Genomic DNA, 20117 nt, shown 5'->3' on the forward strand with positions numbered 1-20117 from the left:
CAAACTTGCTGGACACCCCTGTTAACTTTAATTTGGTGAGTAAGTTGCCCTCGGTTGCCCCAGTGAACCCTTGCATAGTTAGGCGAATGACTAGTGCTACAATCATGGGAGGAAGGTCCATCTCTTTGAGAGTAGTCCAAAAGCTTATCTTGGTGTACAAAGTCAAAAGGTGGACCTTAAATCAATAAAAGATACATAAAGACTACCAAGCCCGATGGTCACAGTTTTCCAGGTCAGTAAAAGAAAACAAAATGCCTGGTCAATAGTGCTTGTTTTTTGCCCGAGCCCAGCTTGGGCCCCTGCTGCTATCCCGTTGGCTTGTGCCAAGAAGTAAGCTGCCCAATTCTCCAGGTCATTGACAAAAACATCACCTGGGATACCATCCGGGCCGGGGGCTTTGGACCCGACGATAGAGTTCACACTGGAAATAATTTCATCTATTGTGAAGAAGTCGGTGGCAGTGGGATAGATTCTATTGTTGGTAGTATCATCTAGGTCAGTGGTGCAAGACCCAGAGATGAGTGATGAGAAATGGTCAACCCATGCCGATGTTGGGATGTGATTAGTCGGCGGGAGTGGTCTACTAGCATCCTCTCTGGTTACAAGGAGCCAACATTTTTTTAATCTTTATTAGTGCTGAAGAAGAGATTCTGGTTGTTGCTGATGCTGCTCTGCATAGAAATAATCACAAGAATGTGATAAGGAGCACAAATGCTGGACCTTTATCGCTACTGGATCCCCCCTTTTTTGGCCTTGCCTAGACAGTGCTTGCGTCACCCCAAGGGTGGTGTCACCTTTCGGCGTAGATAGAGGTCGGGGATGTGGAGGTGTGTATGTTTGCAAGCTGTGTGAATGCAAGGGGGTATCAGCGCTACATCCCCCACAATCCATGGGGGGGGCCTCAACTGGCTTTGTATCTGGGTCATACATAAGCACCGCCTGCAGGGGGCTCGGTGCTTGTCAATCACGAAAGCAGTACCCGGACGTTTGCTATGCTTTAGGGTAAACCAGTCCGGTAACCAGGTTTTCACCTGCTAATGCTACATTTTGCAAGACTTGCCTTCCTGAACGTTGGGGAAGCGCTGCTCTGAAAAAACGGATGCACCTGCATACCCGTGCTCTTTTTGGATTCGAATGCGCCGTGCGCATCCTGGAGCTGTTACTCGGCTCGGAAAAGCATCCACCGAAACCCTCCTCATATCTGCGACCAGTTAACACGCGCGCTACTGCGCATCTCATAAGCCACCTGAAAGGCTCGGATCGGGTCTTCAAAACTGTTTGCTACGCATTTGTTTAATTCAGAAACCCGCGCTGGAGCGCGTCTCATGAGCCGCCTGAAAGGCTTGGATTAGGTAGAGACTTATTTTTGTTCAAGTGAAACACACAAGCGGGAGCGCGTTTCAGAGCCGCCAGGGCGGCTCGAGTTTTTTGGTGTCCTCCAAGTTCCTTTTTGTACATTCGGGCTGAAGCGCTCCTCGAGCTTCCATGAGGCTTTACCAACTCGGCTGCTTTGTCTTAGTTAACAGCAGTTCAGCCAGCGTGACTTGCAAGGCATAACCTGGATTGTTCTTATGGGTTTGAGCGCCTGGACTAACCTACAGCAGAGTGTACATCTTCTGTCCTGAGCTAAGTATTTCCTTACATACTGTATTGAAGGCAATAGTGTTGTGGGATTAAGCGAAAGCTCAACACTTCCAAGGAAGATCAGAGTATTTATTTTATGTTTTATTTTTGGCTTTTGTGAGTTTTTCATTAGCAAATGCGGCATGATGGATACGTAAGTGTTTACACATACTCATTATAGTCTTTACACTCAAATACACTCTGTGGCTGTTATACGTATATGTTGTGCTTTTATGTCATTATAGGGAACACGGGGCTAGACAGACGAAGTGACAGAACAGGAGAATGGTCTAAACTTCCTAACGCAGTCCCATTGTGTGATTTAGCGGCCGCAACTTTGCTTCCTTTGTCCCTTTTTTCCCCTTTCCCCTGTTATGGTCTTGTCTGTTGAGTGATATCTCTATACTCACAGGTCACTCCATATTGGGGATAGGGTTACACAGCATCATTCATCGCTCCCGCTGTATCTGACAGGTGGAGAATAAATTCAGACACTCTTCAAAGGACCCCAAGTACAACCCTCTTCATAGGACCCCAAGTACATACAGGGGAAAACAGTGGCAGATTCCATCATTGTCACCACAGCAATAAGAGGGAGAAATACTCATTCTTCCACTTGTCCACCCTCCGACAGGAAAAGCAAAAGAAAATGTATGATGGGTAGGAAGATGGAGAGAGGGGCAGCAACGCAATTGCACATTGCGAATTCTGATGCTCTCCTCTATAGATATTGTCACCAATAGCGAGTCGAGATCAAGGAGTTAATGAAAGAACTTCCAGAGGATGACAAGAAAAGAGCAAAGTCAATCATTTAAGAGGGAAAAAATATTGCAAACACGTGCTAAAAGTCAGTCATAAATGCGGCCGATACAGCGAGTAGACAAATGTGTAGAGGCACAACCCTCAGAAGACACACCTGGCTGAGGATTTCGGGCTTTAAACAGGAAATCACAACCACAATAATGAATAAGCCTTTTACAGGAGACGCTTTGTTCAGCCAAGAAGTAGAAGAGTCCTTACAACAGATAAAACAAGCATTTACAATGCAATAGGTCTCGCATTTGAGAGTTTGAGCTATTGGCCTTGTAAATAACAATGTCTTTTACCCATGTGTTTTTGTTTGGAGTGGAGTTGAGGCATATGGTGTGGAGTGGAATTTTGTGGGTTGAATTGGAATTGTTAGTTATGGAATTGTGTGAAGTATAGCACATTTGTGTAGAGGAATTATTGGTATGGTTAATAGAAAGGGGTGAGAGATGCACAGAATAGACAGAATGGAGGATAGAAAGGGATAGGTAGCTTGTGCACAAAGTGGTGAATAAACTCCAGTCAGAGGAGCAGAAAGAGTTTGTGAGAAAGAGAGAAAGGACAGCAGGCCATAGGCACATAAAGAGGGAGTGCCTGTGTACGAGAAGAGGAGGAGAGCGTGTTTGACCTGAAGTGAGCCACATGATAAGCAGGAAGAGTGCATGAGAGATTGAGAGAAAGGTGTAAGAACAGAGTGGAATAGAGAGAGAGGGAAGAGTGGGAGGGGCACCCAGGTGGTAGGTGGAGGCGAGAGGTGGACCAGTGCACAGCACAAGGAGGTATAGGAAGGTAAAATGTGTGAGCAGGTAGCATAGAGAGGAGACAGATAGTTGAAACTTACAGTAAAATAAATTAATAATTTATTTTACTCCGGCTGCCATCAATTTTACGCAATCCTGGTAAAAAAGAAATTTTGGCTTATTTATTATTATTTTTTTTAAACTTTTTCAGGAGAGGCAACTAAGCCCCCTAGTCTTGTAATGGCAGCCTCAACATTCCTTTTCATGTTGCGGAGACATCTTACAGGTTCGTTTTTGACAATTGTAACAGGTTTAAGCTCTATGGTAGATCTTCTAGTTTCTTTCCTCTGGTGAGAACAGAAGTCTGTCGCAAAGAAAATACACAAGTCTCTCGACGGGAGGCAGTTACTTAGCATCAATGGATTTGTTTGTGTAGTGTCATGAGATATCAGGGCGTTGTTCAAATACTGCAATTCAAATATAACATTCACATGGCCTTTATTATAGGGAGAAAAAGAAGGGTTAAATATACTGCAGGCAGAAAAAAAGAAATTTAAAACTTCTTAAAACATCTAAATTGTTCTGCAGACCAGGGGGGGGCTGAACGAGGATGCCACTTCTCACTGTTCTTTTCTTCATCTTGGTACCGTGTATGGGGACGAATTCCCCGGTGTCCTTACAAATGCCAATAAAGTTTGTTGTCAAAAAAAAAACATCTAAATTAACTCACTTAGCAACGCAATTACCAACAATACACAGAGCAGGAACTTACCAGCAGCAGCAGGGAAGGAAACTGGCCGAGGGCCGCTGAGATGGGCTGGTGGAGGAGGTGGCATACTTGTAGGAATGGACCGAGTATGTCTCTTTACCTCCACGGGGGGTCCTGGCATCACTAGCACCTTCTTCTCACAGGAAGCTGCTGATAAAAATAAAACCATATATGGCTAAAACTGAGGTGTGAACAAATATCAGTGCACAGCAGTCATATTATAATATGCTATAAAGGGACAGGGAGAAGAACAGTTACCACAAGCACAGTTACCAAATGGGTAAACCCCTAGCGCTAACAGCTGGGAATATCTTGTTCCCAGACATTCGGGTCCTGCACACCCCACTCACGCCCCTTTGCCTACAGGGACTTTAGCCTTATTGGGTTCTGTATCATGATCAATGATGTCATCAGAACAACTAGATTGTAATAATGGATCATATTGTACAGTTACCCAATATGTATCCTATAATGATAAATAGAAATTTCCATACAATTTAATGAGATTGACATAAAAAAAACAGTCAAGATGCAGACAAATGAAGATATAACAATGAATATTAAATACACACACAATGTTGCTATTTTCTAGTGGATTTGGCAGCATGCTCAGAGCATGAGTCATTTAACTTTTTATAGATAAAAGTATACTTCATATTGGGTTTCCCAGTTGACTCCCATTAATGACTGGATCTTTGGAGGCTGAGATAACCCAGCAATCAGAATAGAAATTGTCTTGCTGGATAAATGTGGGCTATAGTCCATACTATATGTGTCAAGAGGTCCCAGGGCATTGTCCCCGGTGGCAGCCATGCTCATAGAATGCTGGTACTTCGCTCTGAGATGTATGGGCTGGCTGCACGTTCATCCCAGGGAATGACATGGACAATGGGACTCAGACGCTTGCCATTCAAGCACTGCACAATCTACAAAGAAACATGCATGAAGAGGGATGTGCCCCATAGCAACAGTGGTTTTCAAATAGGTTCTCATGGCTCCCACGATGGATATCCGGTTTATGTAAATCACTGTTGCCAATTATCATTATGTTGCTATTGGTATGCGGGGTTATACAATTGTGGATCACCTGCTGTAAAAACGCAGTCCTCAAACTTGGAAGAATTCAGGTAATTAGGAAGGTAGCTTTTGTCAGAAGCAAGCATAAGGAACAACAGGCCCCAAATAAAGTAATTGTCCAAATGCACAAGTTAGGTCAATCAGTGATCTTATAAAGCGCAAACTACTCACCCGTGAGGGTCTCAATGCGCTGGGGTCTGTGGTTCAGTCGAAAAGCCAGGTCTTGAGGTCCTTCCTGAATTGCAGCAGCGATGGTGATTGCCTGAGGTGCAGAGGCAGGGAGTTCCAGGCATTTGCAGCAAGGTAGGAGAAGGATCTTCCTCCAACTGTCAACTCGTGGATCCATGGGATGGTGACCAGGGCCAGTTGGGCGAAGCAGAGATATCTGGTGGGAGTGTAGACGGAAAGGAGGTGGTTGAGGTATGCAGGTCAGGCATTGCGGAGGGCTTTGTAGGCATGTGCGAGAAGCTTGAAGGTTATTCTTTTGTTGACAGGTAGCCAGTGAAAATCTGGGGTGGCCAGTGATGTGGTTGCAGTGTGGGATGTTCAGGATGAGTCTGGCGGCGGCGTTCTGGACAGTCTGCAGTTTTATTTTGAGTTTCTAGGTGGTACCGGCGTACAGTGTGTTGCCGTAGTAGAGTCTGCTGCTGACAAGTGCATGGGTGACCGCTTTCCTGGAATCGGTAGGTATCCATTCCAAGATCTTACAAAGGAGGTAGTGTGCGAGGAGGACGAGACGACGTTGACTTTGCGGTTCATTGAGAGTGAGGAGTCCGGGATGATGCCGAAGTTTTGTGCATGGTCCGTGGGTGTGGGAGGGTTCTTTCTGAGTGCTGCAGGCCACCAAGAGTCGTCCCAGGCAGAGAGGGCGGGGCCCAAGATGAGGACTTTGGTCTTGTCAGAGTTAAGCTTGAGGCACCTGTCCTTCATCAAGTTGTTTACTGTCCTCATCCCGTCGTGGAAGTTGCTCCTGGCAGCTATGGGTTGGTCTGTGAGGGAGAGAATCAGCTGGGTGTCATCGGCATAGTCGACGATGTTGAGTCCGTGACTTCTGACGATGGCTGCAAGCAGGTCCATGTAGTTGTTGAAAAGGGTGGGGTTCAGGGAGGATCCTTGAGGCACTCCGCAGCAGATCTCTGTGGGTTCTAAGTAGAATGGTGTGAGTGACTACCTGCGCTTGGCCGAGGAGGAATGAGCGGATCCATTCTTCGGTTTTGTCGCAGATGCCAGAGTTGTGGACTCTTGCGCCGACGGTGTGGTGGGAGACGGTGTCAAAGGTGGCGGAGAGGTCCAGGAGGATAAGGGCTGTGGTCCCGCCTCTGTCGAGGAGGATGCGGATGTCATCTGAGGAGGCGGTTGTTTCTGAATCCAGATTGGGAGTGGTGCAGGATGTTTTTTGTTTAGATGAACTCTGAGAGTTGGGCATTGATGGCCTTCTTAAGGACTTTGGCTGAGAAGAGGAGCAGAGAGATGGGTCTGTAGTTCTTGAGGTCCGGGGGTCAGCTGAAGGTTTCTTCAGCAGGGGGTTGATCTCTGCATGCTTCCAGTCTTCCGGGAAGGTTGCAGACTCGATGGAGCAGTTGGTGGTGCAGGAGAGTTCGAGTGCAATGGAGGTGCTGACTCTGTTGAAGACGTGGTGAGGGCAGGGATCCGAGGGGGCTCCGAAGTTGATTCCCTTCATGAACCTGAAGGTGTAGTCAGAGGTGTGGGTAGTCCAGTTGGTCAAGGTCTGCTGGCAGCTGGAGCCATTGGGTGCGGTGGTTACGGGTAGGGTGGGTGAGTCTTGGGTTAGGTAGGTAGTGTAGTTGAAGAATCAACTAGAGGATGAAATGTTAGTATGTAAATAGATACATTCATGGATAAAAAGGAAATCTCCTCCTTAATACCAGAACCGCATGTTGGACTCCACATCAACCTCGACTCGCAAAATGGGCAACAGTGGTGGAAGCTCCCCTAACTGAAAAAGATTTTATCAAAATACATGACGGGGTTTAACGGGTTAGCTCGAATACGCAGTTTAATACTAGTACAATACAATTTTGTGCATCAAACCTATCTTGCCCCAAAAACAAAATATATCCAGATAGGTCGAGACAATGTCTCCGCTGTGATGAAAGGGAAGCAAATTTTACACATAGGACATGGGCCTGCTCAAATTTGGTCTCTTACTAGACAGGAATTTTGTGCCCAAAAAAATAAAAAAAATAGAATCAACCTTGGCTCGCAAATATGTTGTCAAGCAGGCCCCAAGACCCAGCCCTGGGATTGCTGATTGATAGGCCACAGGTGGGAGGGTGCGTAGCTGTCAAACGAACACTCAGGCAGGAGATTTTCGATCAATCCCAAGATAGGCGCAGCGGCATTACAATGGTAAACAAAGATTGCTCAAATAAAGCTCACATGGCCGGAGGGGGTACGCGGGCTCCTAAAAACACCCTAAAAAGTCAGAAGCCACATGAATTAGGAACACAGAGCCAATCAGGACCTAGCATACGTAGTGATCACGCGCTCCCCATGCCGGACATCTGAAAACATTATCCACTGACCACATTGTGTCAATGCACAGTCGAGATTCACTTATAGTAATCATTAGACAATTAACTTATGACTCCAAAAGCAGCAAACAATATTCCTCACCATATATGGTACGCCGGAAACTTTAACAATCCATTATGTTTTGTATAAAAGAAGGACATATACTGATTGTAAAATGAGACAGTCCTCAGACCTCGTGCCCGTAACTGTTCTCCGTGCCGTGATGTTTAATTAAACAAATTTTTCTGTTTTGCCAAACGCCTCTTGTCTTCTGTTTTTAAAGGATTTCAAACTCAAAAAACACTAGTATGGGTAAAGACAAATTCATAGATGTACAAACAGCCACTGCTCCTAAACTCCAGATCTTGTGCCCATTTAAGAAATGCATAGGTTTCCATGATACCCACCTTTTACCCTATTTATTTCACCATATGAATTGGTCTACACTCGGTACTCTATGTATAACCGTTCTATGGTGCAGGTCAGTTGTTGGCTCTGGGTACCTTGGGTTCTTTGAGAACCTACAAACCCTGTACATCCACGAAACCAGAAGTAGGACATATAAAGGTTTTGTGTTCCAAAAGTTCTTACAGTGAAAAAGCCTTAACTCAGCGGGGGTGGCAGGAAGGGACTAGATATCTTAGTTTTCACGCCGTCGGGAGAGGCGCAGGCATCAGCATACGCCCCGACCGCAGCGAAAGCGATTTTAAGAGAACCATCTTCCCCGCAGCGATGGACGATTAACAGTGGGGGCAGCATGAAGGGATTACATAGACCAGTATGAACGTGCCAGGAGAGGTGCTGATGCTAGCATCTGCCCCACCCACAGCAGTAGCACTTTTAAGCACACCAACGTTCCTGCAGCGCAGGACACGCATAGGTGGTGCACGGACCTATCCACGTCTGTCGGAGGCCAGAGGAATCTGGGCTGGGCCACTCCTCTAACATCTGCATAAAGCCACAGACATTGTCTTCGTGCTTCCCTCTATAGTGTCCATGCCACTAAGTACTCACTGACCTATGGATTGATTGACCGGAAGCGTCATTTGGATTACTACAATCTTATCTTTTTAGTCTTTTATGGGCTGTGTAGGCTATATCTGGTTTTAATTGATTACGGTCAGATACCCCGGTCAGCTGGATATTTGCATTAGGAGTTATAGTGCCATTTTTTTTTCTTTTTCCCCTTTGAAGTAGCAGGAGAGCGTCCGAATCTGTTGTGGCAGGTCCAGCCCTTCCATTGTGGTTGCTAAGCAATTAAGATGGAAAAAGAAAGGCACCTAGTGTTGCTGTTGGTTCTACCGTAGCTAAAGTCTGTAGTGGAAAATTGTGTGAAGAGTAGCATTGACAATTTATTGGAGGAAGTTAAAGAAATCTTAAAACTTACTGTCCCCACAGTTATATACTCTATAAATCAATGATAAAATGCGACATTAAAGAAACAGACCTTGACAAATGTGAGGGGATCTTTTTTACGCTTTCAATAGCAGTTAACGATTTACCGTCCTCCAGGGCCAGAAACACAATTCGTAACCAACTTAGGTGAAAAAAATCATACACACAGCCATACGTCACAGCAAACTCCTCATTCTAGGGGACCTTAATATACACTTTGATGAAACTACTAGACCAGAGGCACAAACTGTGTGTAAAGACCTCATGATCTTCAACCTGGTTTAAAATGTTAACGCACCTACACACCAAGCAGGACACATTTTAGATCCTATTTTCACTAACATAACTGACAAAGAAGTGGGAGCATCTTGGCAAATCCCATGGTCCGATCACCACATAATCCCGTTTCAGATCCCACACACAAACACACGAATCCGCTTACCTAAAAAGTCAGTAACCCGTAGGAAACGGGAGAAGTTTAATCCTGGCTCGAGGATATTAACCTAGCCAACAGACAAATGGGATCATGGATAACCGAAGCGCTGAATGAAATAGCGTCCTGGACGACCAAAAATACAAGAAGGGGAAGCATCTCGGCTCCATGGTTCAATGACACCTTAATGAAGGCAAAACAAAAGTGCAAACAGCTGGAACGCAGGTGGCGTAAGAACTACTGCGCAAACATTAAAGGAGAATATAAACAACAACAAAAAACATACTACGCTCTGATAAAAAAAAAAAACTCGTTGCCAGTTCTACACTAGAAAAATTTAAATGGCCAAAAACTCCTCAAAAGAGATGTTTTCCATATTAAAATCCCTACAGTCAGCAGATAGATTAACAGAGCTCCTCTTCACATCGGAGGAATGCTGCAATAGAATTGCAGAGAAAGTGACAAAGATCTATGATACTTTCCCTAGAGAAGCACGCCAGGCCACTAACTCCAAAGACACTACATCCACAGTAGTCAAAGATGCAACCCTAGAGGAATTTATAATGCCAGAGCCAGATGTAACAAGGAAATCAAATCAGGTTCACCTAGGGACCCAGCCCATCTCAAAATCTTATTACAAGGAGCAAAATGTATTGTACCTTTCACATCAGAACTTATCTCCCGCTCCTTCCAATCAGGAGAAGTTCCCTATAAATGGAAGCAAGCTATGGTCCGCACATTAAGGAAAAAAACACAAATTGATTATAAAGGTACTAGATAATCTATGTCCCATCTCGCTCATACCTTTCTTTGCTAAAATCGCAGAAAAAAATAGTTAACACTCAGCTCACAAAACACAGCGATAGTAATGACCTACTACACTGCTCACAATCAGGTTTCCGTGCCGCACATTCCACTGAAACCGCCTTGCTCCTGGCCACAGAAACCCTAAGACAACGGGCGGACGCACAGCTGCACTGATCCTATTGGACCTCAGTGCAGCATTTGATACAGTCTCCCATGGCGGCCTCCTACAGACGTTAGAATCTTGTGGAATCAGGGGTATGGCTCTGAGCTGGATGAAATCCTTCCTGGCGGAAAGGGGTTTCCAGGATACACAAGACACATTCACTTCCAAGAGATCTCCCCTATTACAAGGAGTTCCCCAGAGGTCAATACTGAGCCCCACTTTGTTCGACCTATATATGGGACCCCTTGCTAATAAAGTGGAAGGCCACAAAGTGTCCATTGTATCATACGCTGAAGATACTCAGCTTATCGTCACACTATCGCAAAACCCAGAACATAATGCACATCAATTTTCCCAATGTATGGAGGAAGTAACAGCATAGATGGCACACCACTGCTTAAAACTTGATGGCAGTAAGGCAGAAGTGATGGTAATGGGAAGAGCGCCTTCTATCTAGACATCAGCTTAGTGGCCAGAAGCACTTGGCCAGCTCCCAACTCCTTAAACCGAAGTGACATATGAAAATCAAATCCGAAAAATAACAGGCAAATGTTTCGGAATGCTGAAAACCCTACGGAAAGCCATTGACCTACTACCGGTTCAAGCCAGAAAAACTATAATACATGCAGTGGTCACCTCTCAGATTGACTACGGCAATGTTCTATACCTAGGTGTAGCTAAAAAAAAGGCTGATGAAGCTACAATCAGTCCAAAACGCCGCTGCCTGGCTAGTACTGAATCTACCTAGAGGATCATCCAACACAAAGGCCCTGGCCAAATTGCATTGGTTGCCAGTGGGCAAGAGGATCCTGTTCAAGGCAATGTGCTTCTGCCATCGTATCCTAGCAAATAAAGGCCCAAGTTATCTACAAGACATGAATACACATTACACCCCCAATAGAAGCCTAAGATCTGAAGGAAAATCATTGGTAATAGTACCCAGATTTAGGAAGGCCAGGCTAGGAAGCTGCTCTTTCAAATACCTGGCAGCCAAACATTGGAATTCACTACCAATGTATTTGAGGAAAGAGCCATGGGAAGCTGCCTTTAGGAAAAGACTGAAAACTTGGCTTTTTTCCACCTATAAACCAGAATAGACATTGAAACATGACAGATAGGGCTCACCTACCTATCTCGTGTCATTTCAGAGATTCTGCTCAGCGCGGGGACACACCGTTCGTGTAACCTGGCGCTCTACAAATGCTGCTAATGATGATGATGATATTTAGGGAAAAAACTGGTGGCCCACTGATTGTGAACAACCTGGTGGACGTTAGACTTGGTTTAAGGGGGGGGCATGGCCACGACTGCCACCAAGATGGACGCACTCTTGTGAGGCTCTGGCGGCGCTGTTGCTAATTTACCTTTAGTTACCACCATCATCATCTCATGTTGTAACTTCTTGATCCCAGTGGCGATTTCAGAGGTCAGAGGCTGCTACAGAGTGGTGGCACCCCGCCCGGAAAGAGATCTGGACTCCTGAGGGTTGACGCTGCCCAGCGCTGCCTCAAGAGGCCCCCGTGAAAGAGGCAGCAGGTGAGGCGGAGGTAGAGTCCCCCCAGAATCACTGGGACCGCGCCCCCCCTCTTTGACCTGCTTAAATTCCTGTTGGCTGACCAGAGAGTTCAAGGGCTGTAGTTGGTGCAGGCCCTTATGTGCCTACGGGCTCTGGGGCTGTGGTGCTGCCAGCGGTGGCCCGCTTCAGTGCTTGCGGTTCCCTCGCCACCCCCCCCGGCGATCTAGACGGCTGCCGCATCCTTGCTGACTCCTGCCCTGCGGTGGATCGTCAGGTGGTGGAGGCTGTAGTGTCTGCATCTGTGGCAGTTATTGTGGGGAGGGGCTCTTTATTCCCCTGCTCTTCCTCCTGCTGGTAATTCCTGGCAGAGAAAAGCTTGTACAGAAAATGTTACCTCGGCATAACCTTGTTACCCTGGGGTATTTATTCCCAGGCGGTCATGTGGTGCAGCTGACTGCGCATCCTCCTTCACATAACACACCCTTTCTGGACTCAAGAATACATTAAGCTCTGGCTCCCCACTTTCCCGCTCTCCCCCGGCGATTCCCCCTCTTGTTGCATTTAATTGGGATGGTGCTCAATTAGTCTCATGACTATATCACATTTGCATTTCACTCAAGCCATATACCACCGTCAGGGTTCAAGGGGTGTGGGCTGAGGTGCTGGGAGTCCCCCTCACAGACAAAATATGAACACATTGCTGCGCACAAATTAAGAATATTTCCTGCAATCAGACACAAATTATTGCATTTTAAATTTCTCCACTGCACCTGCCTTTCGCCCTCGGACATCACCAGATTTGACTCCTCCAGATCCGACGCATGTGTCATATGCCTCACACCTGGTGCAGACTTTGCACATCTAGCTTGGAGCTGCCCTGTCATATACACATACTGGACCTCTGTTTTCGCGTACATCTCTACAATGGCTAACATGTTGCTATCCCCGGACCCCTTCTTGCACTTTTGGGCTACACCAAAGACATACCATGTTCCCTAATCCGCATTTGTTTCTATGCATTTCCATGCATTTCCTTTTGCCTAAACGGGAGACAGCATTTCACTGGGGCGGCCCTGTGGCGTCCTCCACTCCTGCCTGGCTCAAAAGCATGTCATTTTGTGAAACTGTTAGTGAAGACAATGCAGACTTGCAACCTCACTCTTTCCGCCCCAAAGATATTACCTTTGCACATTCCTCTTCTTGAAGCATAACTCTCCATGTTTCCTATACTCCTATCCCTCAATTTATGCTCATTGTTTCAGTGCTTTTAACTATCTTGATTATAATTCCTGTACATTCGTGATTGATGACACCTTGGTATTTGTGTATACCAGCAGTGTATTTCCATCACTTTGTTTTTTTGCTTTGTTTTTCTTGAAAATCAATAAAAAGATCCGCAAAAAAAAAAAACTTTGTTTCAGGGATGAGGTCCATGATCTTAAGAAGGCCATAAATGCTCTGTAGGGAAAACCTGAAAAGCATTGGGACTAAATAAATCTAGGCAGGATGGGCTGGTAATTATGGTGATCTGCAGTATTGCCTCAGAAAGGCATCATAGTGAAAATTCGGCCCAAGGCCCTTATGCATTCCAACCCCTGTCCCAGAAACAGTACACATTCCCAAACCTTAAAAGGCTGATGGGAGCCATCTTGTAAGCAGTCTGAGGTACCTAGGAGGGGCTGAAGGAAAGAAACTCCTCAAGGTGGAACACAAGGCCTGAAGCACTTATGGGGTTGGAAACCCACAGTGGGGAAACAAGAGATACCTGGCCCATTCCTGTAATACTTAATTTACACTGCTTTCAATTGCATCCATTCAGAAGGAGAGAGCAAAAGGGAACATATATACGGGTTTCGGCTATACCGAAACAAAGGCAAATTATTCTAACAAAGGTCCCAAAGATCACATCTGGTGTAAGGGAAGGTCAGGACTCCCTAATAAACAACGTTACTCATGGGTTTCGGAATGTCAGTAATTGCTGTTCGATTACAAGGAGCAATATCTTAAGCGCTAAGAGGACTGAAACTCCCGGAGACCCCTATGACTCGGTGAGAGTTGTTTTTATGCATAAAGACTTGGTGGATGGCCTTTTGTCTATTGATGAGCATAAAACCCCAAACACAGATCAAATATAAAATTCAAGCCCAGGAACCATCTCAGGGAGAACATATGCAGGCTATAAACCAAGACGATCAGAGGTTATCCAGGACTAGGGGGCTCAGTGATACTGACTGACTGTGTGTAGATAGTGAATTCACAGAGAATATGGATAGGAGCAGTACTGGAGATTTTCCAAAGGATAGAGATCCTGATGCTAGGAGTAGGTCTTAGGTAATACACAGGGAACCTAAGTACTACTTTTGACAAAAAAAGAGGGAGAAGTAAATTCCCTTATGAATGATGATGAGGAATACCTTTTGGCGAAGGTTAACAGGGTAATTGGCAGTGATGGTTTATGTGGGGCTTCTATTTTAAGCGACCCTTTCATGCCAATAGGCAGCCTGTCTAAAAACATCAAAGTTCTGTCCTGGAATGTGGCCAGGATTAGCTAGAAGCTGACTGAATCTGAATGGGGGCTGCTCATATATGGCCACGGCATATGTCTTTTTCAGGAGTATAGTTCCTATATTCAGGAATGGGTTTACATCATATTACATAAATGCTGCTCAGCTAGGAAGGAGAAGACCATCTAGGGCTCTAGCGATTTGTATCAAGACAGAACTCCAATGTTATTTAAGACCTATCCCTGTTGACTCTCTAGATGTACTAGTGGTTTGAGTGGACCTCCTTTCAGGCAACTCCGTCTATTTTTAATAAATACAACAGGGAGGATGCTTGTATTCTTGAGTCCAAGGTTATCAACGTGCTCGAGAACACGATCCTTGAACTAATTGGGATGGGAACCTAAAAGTAACAGGAGATTTAAATTCGACTATTGAACCCCTGGTGGCTGTCCCCTAAGACTTTACATCTGATCAAGATATTCAGTGGAGAATCCCTCTGTTATAGCTGCCTTCAGTGAAATGGAAGCCACTTAAATACATCATGTGTTACACATATAGCCATCCACCATTAATGAATTGTGCATGTGGTTTAATGAATTATTAGCAAAGTGACCACATAGGTTTTCCATTGCAAAATTTCATTTTTCATTGTTTTTCAGACTTCGAAATGAGTCCTTTCCTCCGTGGAGTGACATAGGTCACCCCACCTAGTGGCATCTTATCACCACAAGGCTGGTAAGAACGGAGCCCTTCATTCATTTTAGGTCCTGATGAATGCCACAGACCCGATTGGGTCACAAGGCAGAAACATGTCGACCGCACCTATAACGGTGAGGGGGACAGTAATTTCCGCACTGCACCGTTCACTTGTTTTTAATACCATATAGCTGCCTTTCACATTAAAACTAATTTGGTAACTATAATGGTTTTTAAATTTCACTCACTTGTCACGGGCCCCCGCTTAGTTTAGAAGTGCATCCCTGTCGTCAGGTGTGTGGCCGCCCTCCACCAAACAGTTTCTGGAGGGCGAGGATTGGTCAAGGATGAAGCATGACACCAAGTGGTGTGTGAGACCAGTCCATCACATTTTGTGAGATGCCCACACTCAACTTAAGCTTCACCTAGGTCACTACCCTGGGAGCGGCCCCATTTTGTGTTGAACATAATTAAGAAAATCACACAGAAAGTTGAGGCTAGACCTTTAATTTATTGGCCCGTTAATGGACCTCAACTGCTCTAGGAGTATATAGAGAGGGTCTAAGGGATCTAATGTCCCCTGCTTGTGTTTGGAAAATATAACGGTTGAGCTTCGTTAAGGTTTATTAGGAAAATTGGGCCTGGAGAGATTCTTGGTTTCCCCAGAGGAATTAAGTACTCGCTCGAATGTAGCTTTAAAAGTATTGCACTGGGAATATTTGTCGGGTCAAAATATTCTCAGCTGCATAGATTCACTGACAATGGCGTTTGTTGATTTTAAACTGTTTCCTGTGTATGAGAGTACTATTGATTAAAAGGACTCCTTCATTTGCTTGTAAACTGTATATGCAATCTAGATACAAATGCCTTCCCAGAAGAGCCTTCTGCAGCAAGTGGGCCGATGTCTGACCTATGGGTTATGATTGTCCCTCTTGTGAAGGAGTACCAGAGTCAATAATCCATCCATTATGCTTTTGTCCGGCTTATGGATACTAAAAAGCAAAATGGACAGCTCTCCGGTGTAGGAAATCTGGCAGAAGTCAGCATATTGAGACCTATAGAATTCTCAGCACTGACACTACTAGAACTGTGGTATATTTTCTCTTGAGATTCCTTATGTCAACTAGGATTCTGCGAAGCAAGTGTATTCAAGCTAGAGACTAGCTAATGGTATTATTTCGATTATAAAAGTGTTTTGAACTCTGATTTTGCATATATGGTTTGGTTCGAAATGAACTGGCAATTTGAGCCGTTATAAAAAATTGCACTTTATTGATAACCTATTGTCATCTTGCACTTGTTTTCAAGCTAGAGTGTAGCTAATGTCGCTATTTTTTATCGTTGCATGCCCAACTCAAAAAACTAAAACGAGCACGCCGCTCTGACACACACACAGATGGTTCTCTGATGAACTAAGAGAACAAAAACTGGCCCTTCTCCAAAAAGAAAGGAGATGGAGACTGAAATATTCCCTAGAAGAAAAATACCACTATTTGGAAGCACGGAAAGAATATAAAAAAGCTATCACTGCAGCCAAGGCTGCTCATTTTTCCTCTAGAATTTTAAATTCTATCAATAGATTGAAGGAAATCTTCTCTATTGTTAAGGAAATCTTCTCTATTGTTAATGAACTATCTAACGCAGAGAGTCCTACCCAAACCCACACCTACCCAAGCACTTTGCGACTCCCTGAAAAACTATTTTGTTGAAAAGATCTCTATTATTAAAGCTAGCATTCCAATACACATCTCCAGTGAGACACCCCTCGCTACGCAGAGGAACCCTTTTACCATGGATCATTTCCCGGCCATTAGCACCCAGACTTTCCTGGACTTGCTGTCCAGAGTAAAATCCGGATCCCCCACGGACTGCTGCCCACCTCATGTTTTAAAAGATACCCTCTCCACCCTTCCGAGCTCCGCCATTACCCTCCTGAATGAGTCAGTCTCTCAGGGCCGCGTCCCTAAAGGGTTCAAAGAAGCAATCGTGGTTCCTCTCTTTAAAAAACCTGGAGCGGACCCTCAAAATCTGTCAAACTATAGCTCCATCTCTCTGCTCCCTTACCTGGCCAATGTACTGGAGGCCCGCGTGGCGAAGTGTCTGTCCAACTTCATGGAACATTCGAACTATCTAGACCCACACCAAGCGGGATTTCGCCCCGCACACTCTAGGGAGACGGTGATATTGGCAGTCTTGGACACCTTACGAGATAAAGCTGATAGAGGTATCCCACAGGCCCTGGTGCGATTAGATCTCTCGGCCACCTTTGACACAGTCGATCACGGCATTTTGAATGGCTGTGTCAGGCAGGCTGGCATCCAGGGCTCAGCCTTTAGCTGGATCAGCTCTTTTCTCGAAGACCGCTCTCAAGCGGTCCGCATAGCCTCATTCGCAGCACCCAAGCTAAAAACCAACATGTGGGGTCCCACAGGGATCCTCACTATCCCCCCTTCTGTTTAATCTTTACCTTTTACCTCTGATTCAGTCCCTGAAGGAAAGGAATGTGACCACTTTCAATTATGCCGATGACCTACAGTTAATGTTTACAATCGACAACTCACCTAACTCAGTTCTTGATTTCCAGGCCACCATGCTGCACATTCGCCACTGGATGGACCATAATCATTTAAAACTCAACCCAGGCAAGACTGAATTAGTCCTGACAGGGAGCAGTCAAAACTTCTGGGGCCCACACTACTGGCCTACAGAGCTTGGACCCCCCCCCCCCTTCCAACCTCTGTCAAGAGCCTTGGGGTCACTATAAATAATGACCTGTCATTAAAATCACAAGTCGGTGTGGTGATCTCGACCAGTTTCTTTCAGCTGCGAAAGATCAGAAAGATCAGCCGACTGCTCACACACGCAGCTCTGATACAGGTTGTGATAGCTATGGTGCTATCACACTTAGACTACGCAAATTCAGTCTACTTGGGCATGCCACTTTTCCTAATCAAGTGGCTTCAGATGGTTCGGAACCAAGCAGCGAGATTGATTTACCAGCAACCCAGATGGCAATCTGCCACCCCTTTTTAAGAAAACTACACTGGTTCCCTATTTCCCAAAACTCTGCCTTTAAGACTGGATGTCTAATTTTAAAGTCTCTACAGGGTAGTAGCCCCAAATTCATTAACAGCCTTTTACCAAGGTACACTCCCTTTCGCAACCTACGCTCAGTACATCTCCAGCTACTGACTAGCCCTGCCTTTAAGTTAAAACGTCAGGTTGGATGTAGGTTTGCTTCCTTCGCACCAAGATTGTGGAACTCCTTCCCTCTGGAGATTCGGTCATGTACTGATCTTCTGCGCTTTAGGAAAATGCTCAAGACATGGCTGTTTGTGGAGGCCCACGAATAATTCCCTCCACTGGATTCGGCAAATTCTAGAATTAGCGCCATGAAACCTATTGGTGTACGTGCGCTGTATACATTTTTTATAACATAACAGATGCTGGAAGGGATTAAGATTACCATAGTACACTCGCCACACATACCCCCAGCACTCTGAGCCCAATTTTAGTGTGGCCAAAGACTTTTGCCATTCCTAAAATGCCCAAAGTGGTATTGTTTTTTCAGAGAACTTTTACTCCATTGGTTAGGGTGTACCCAGGGGTCATTCCCACCCACTAGCTTGTGCCAGGCATAAATGTTGCATCTTCAGGCACCCACTTCAGAACGCTCCTAGACCTATGAAAGATCAAAAGAAGACTGAACGTGCTGTCTGACACCTCCTGCACAGAGGACAAAGAAGTGGATTCCAAGGGTCATAAGGCTGATCTCCTGTTAAAGCCACAGGGACACAACAAGCTGCAAGAGAACTTTGCCTGAAACTGTCCACCTGATCAGTGGCAAATGGACCAGAACTGGGCCCTACTGGTTGGCCACTGCCTGCCTCCCTGTGGTCTTTAAGTGCCTCCGCTGAGGCCCTGGGGACTTTAGAACTGTCCATTTGTGGTGGATTAGGAATTAAATGACTTAAATCAAAGGTAAAATATTTTGCCTAATTCGGATGTTTCTGACCCTTGCTCCTTGTCAAACTGTGCCTAGGTCCTGTTCTATCACAACCATAGACTATCATTACACTTTCTGCTTCTTGGCGCAATTTCCATTTAAATCTTTAAAAATTCATTTCTTTGGTTTCCCTTACTGTTTTTTTTGTTATTTTAATGTCATTTTGTTTATTAAATCTTTCCAATTTGTTTTGGGATGTTTATTGTTTTGCATTTCGCTTGATCACGGTTCTTGTACACATCGTCTCCAAGATAAGCCAGTCTGCTCTGTGCCATAACTATCAGGAGGCGAAGATCAGGTAACTTGGTGACTTTGAGGGTTCACCCAGAAAAGGATTGTGGCGATTACTTGAGGTGGGTCCCTACCCCCCTCAAAGAATAACCCAATTTCTAACATTAGTGTTCAGTGGTGGTACTTGCGTTGTGCAGTACCACTCAGTGAATTAAGTTAAAACCAAAAACATCCCTTTTTATAATCTGACATAATTGATTTTTGATTTTTAAATTCTCCTCTTATTTATAATTGGTTATTTTTAGATTTGTCCTAAATTCTATTCCTACCAATCTATTTTGCACCTGTAATTTTTGAAAGAATGGAGGTGGATCTCAGCAATATGGAGAGCTTGGGCATAGCAGAGCGGATTAAGCTGTGCAAAGAGATGGCTGAAGCCAACCAAGGGATCCAAGAAAGAGGACTACTAGATAGCCCACAGAGCTTGTGAGGAAGTTTGCAACCTGTAGTCAATCAGTTAGTCAAACTGTATTCAGCAATACTGCCCAAAAACTACATCATAGGGGCATGGCCAGGCAAGATGGCCGGGAGGACGTAGCTCGCCTTGGCTCCGTCGTCCCCGTAGCCGTCTTCGGTGCTTCTGTTAACAAAATCGCACCAGGAAGAGCCGATTTGTGGGAAGTGAGGTGCGGAATGTGTGGAGTCTCGGAGGCTTGAGGGTGCGGGCTGCTCTCCGTCCCCAAGAGGCTGCGAAGATCGCTATGAAAAGGAGCGGCCTGCACCCAAGATGCTGGCAATACCCTGAAATTCCGTGC

At 45.2% G+C, this 20117-nt stretch overlaps 1 protein-coding gene across 7 annotated transcripts in view; it reads right to left on the reverse strand.

The window, feature by feature from the left end:
- CBFA2T2 (CBFA2/RUNX1 partner transcriptional co-repressor 2) overlaps positions 1-20117 on the reverse strand; it is a 522617-nt gene that overhangs the window by 434191 nt on the left and 68309 nt on the right. For 4 of the 7 annotated variants that reach the window (XM_085618983.1, XM_085618984.1, XM_085618981.1 and 1 more), the window contains exon 2: positions 3943-4089. In XM_085618983.1, the coding sequence (XP_085475109.1) occupies positions 3943-4060 (118 nt within the window). In that variant the 5' untranslated portion in view covers positions 4061-4089. The remainder of the gene's footprint in view (positions 1-3942; positions 4090-20117) is intronic. The other 3 variants (XM_085618982.1, XM_085618980.1, XM_085618979.1) reach the window with 1 other exon arrangement.

This window comes from Triturus cristatus, chromosome 7 (assembly GCF_964204655.1).
Source record: "Triturus cristatus chromosome 7, aTriCri1.1, whole genome shotgun sequence".
Classification (NCBI taxonomy): Eukaryota; Metazoa; Chordata; class Amphibia; order Caudata; family Salamandridae; genus Triturus; species Triturus cristatus.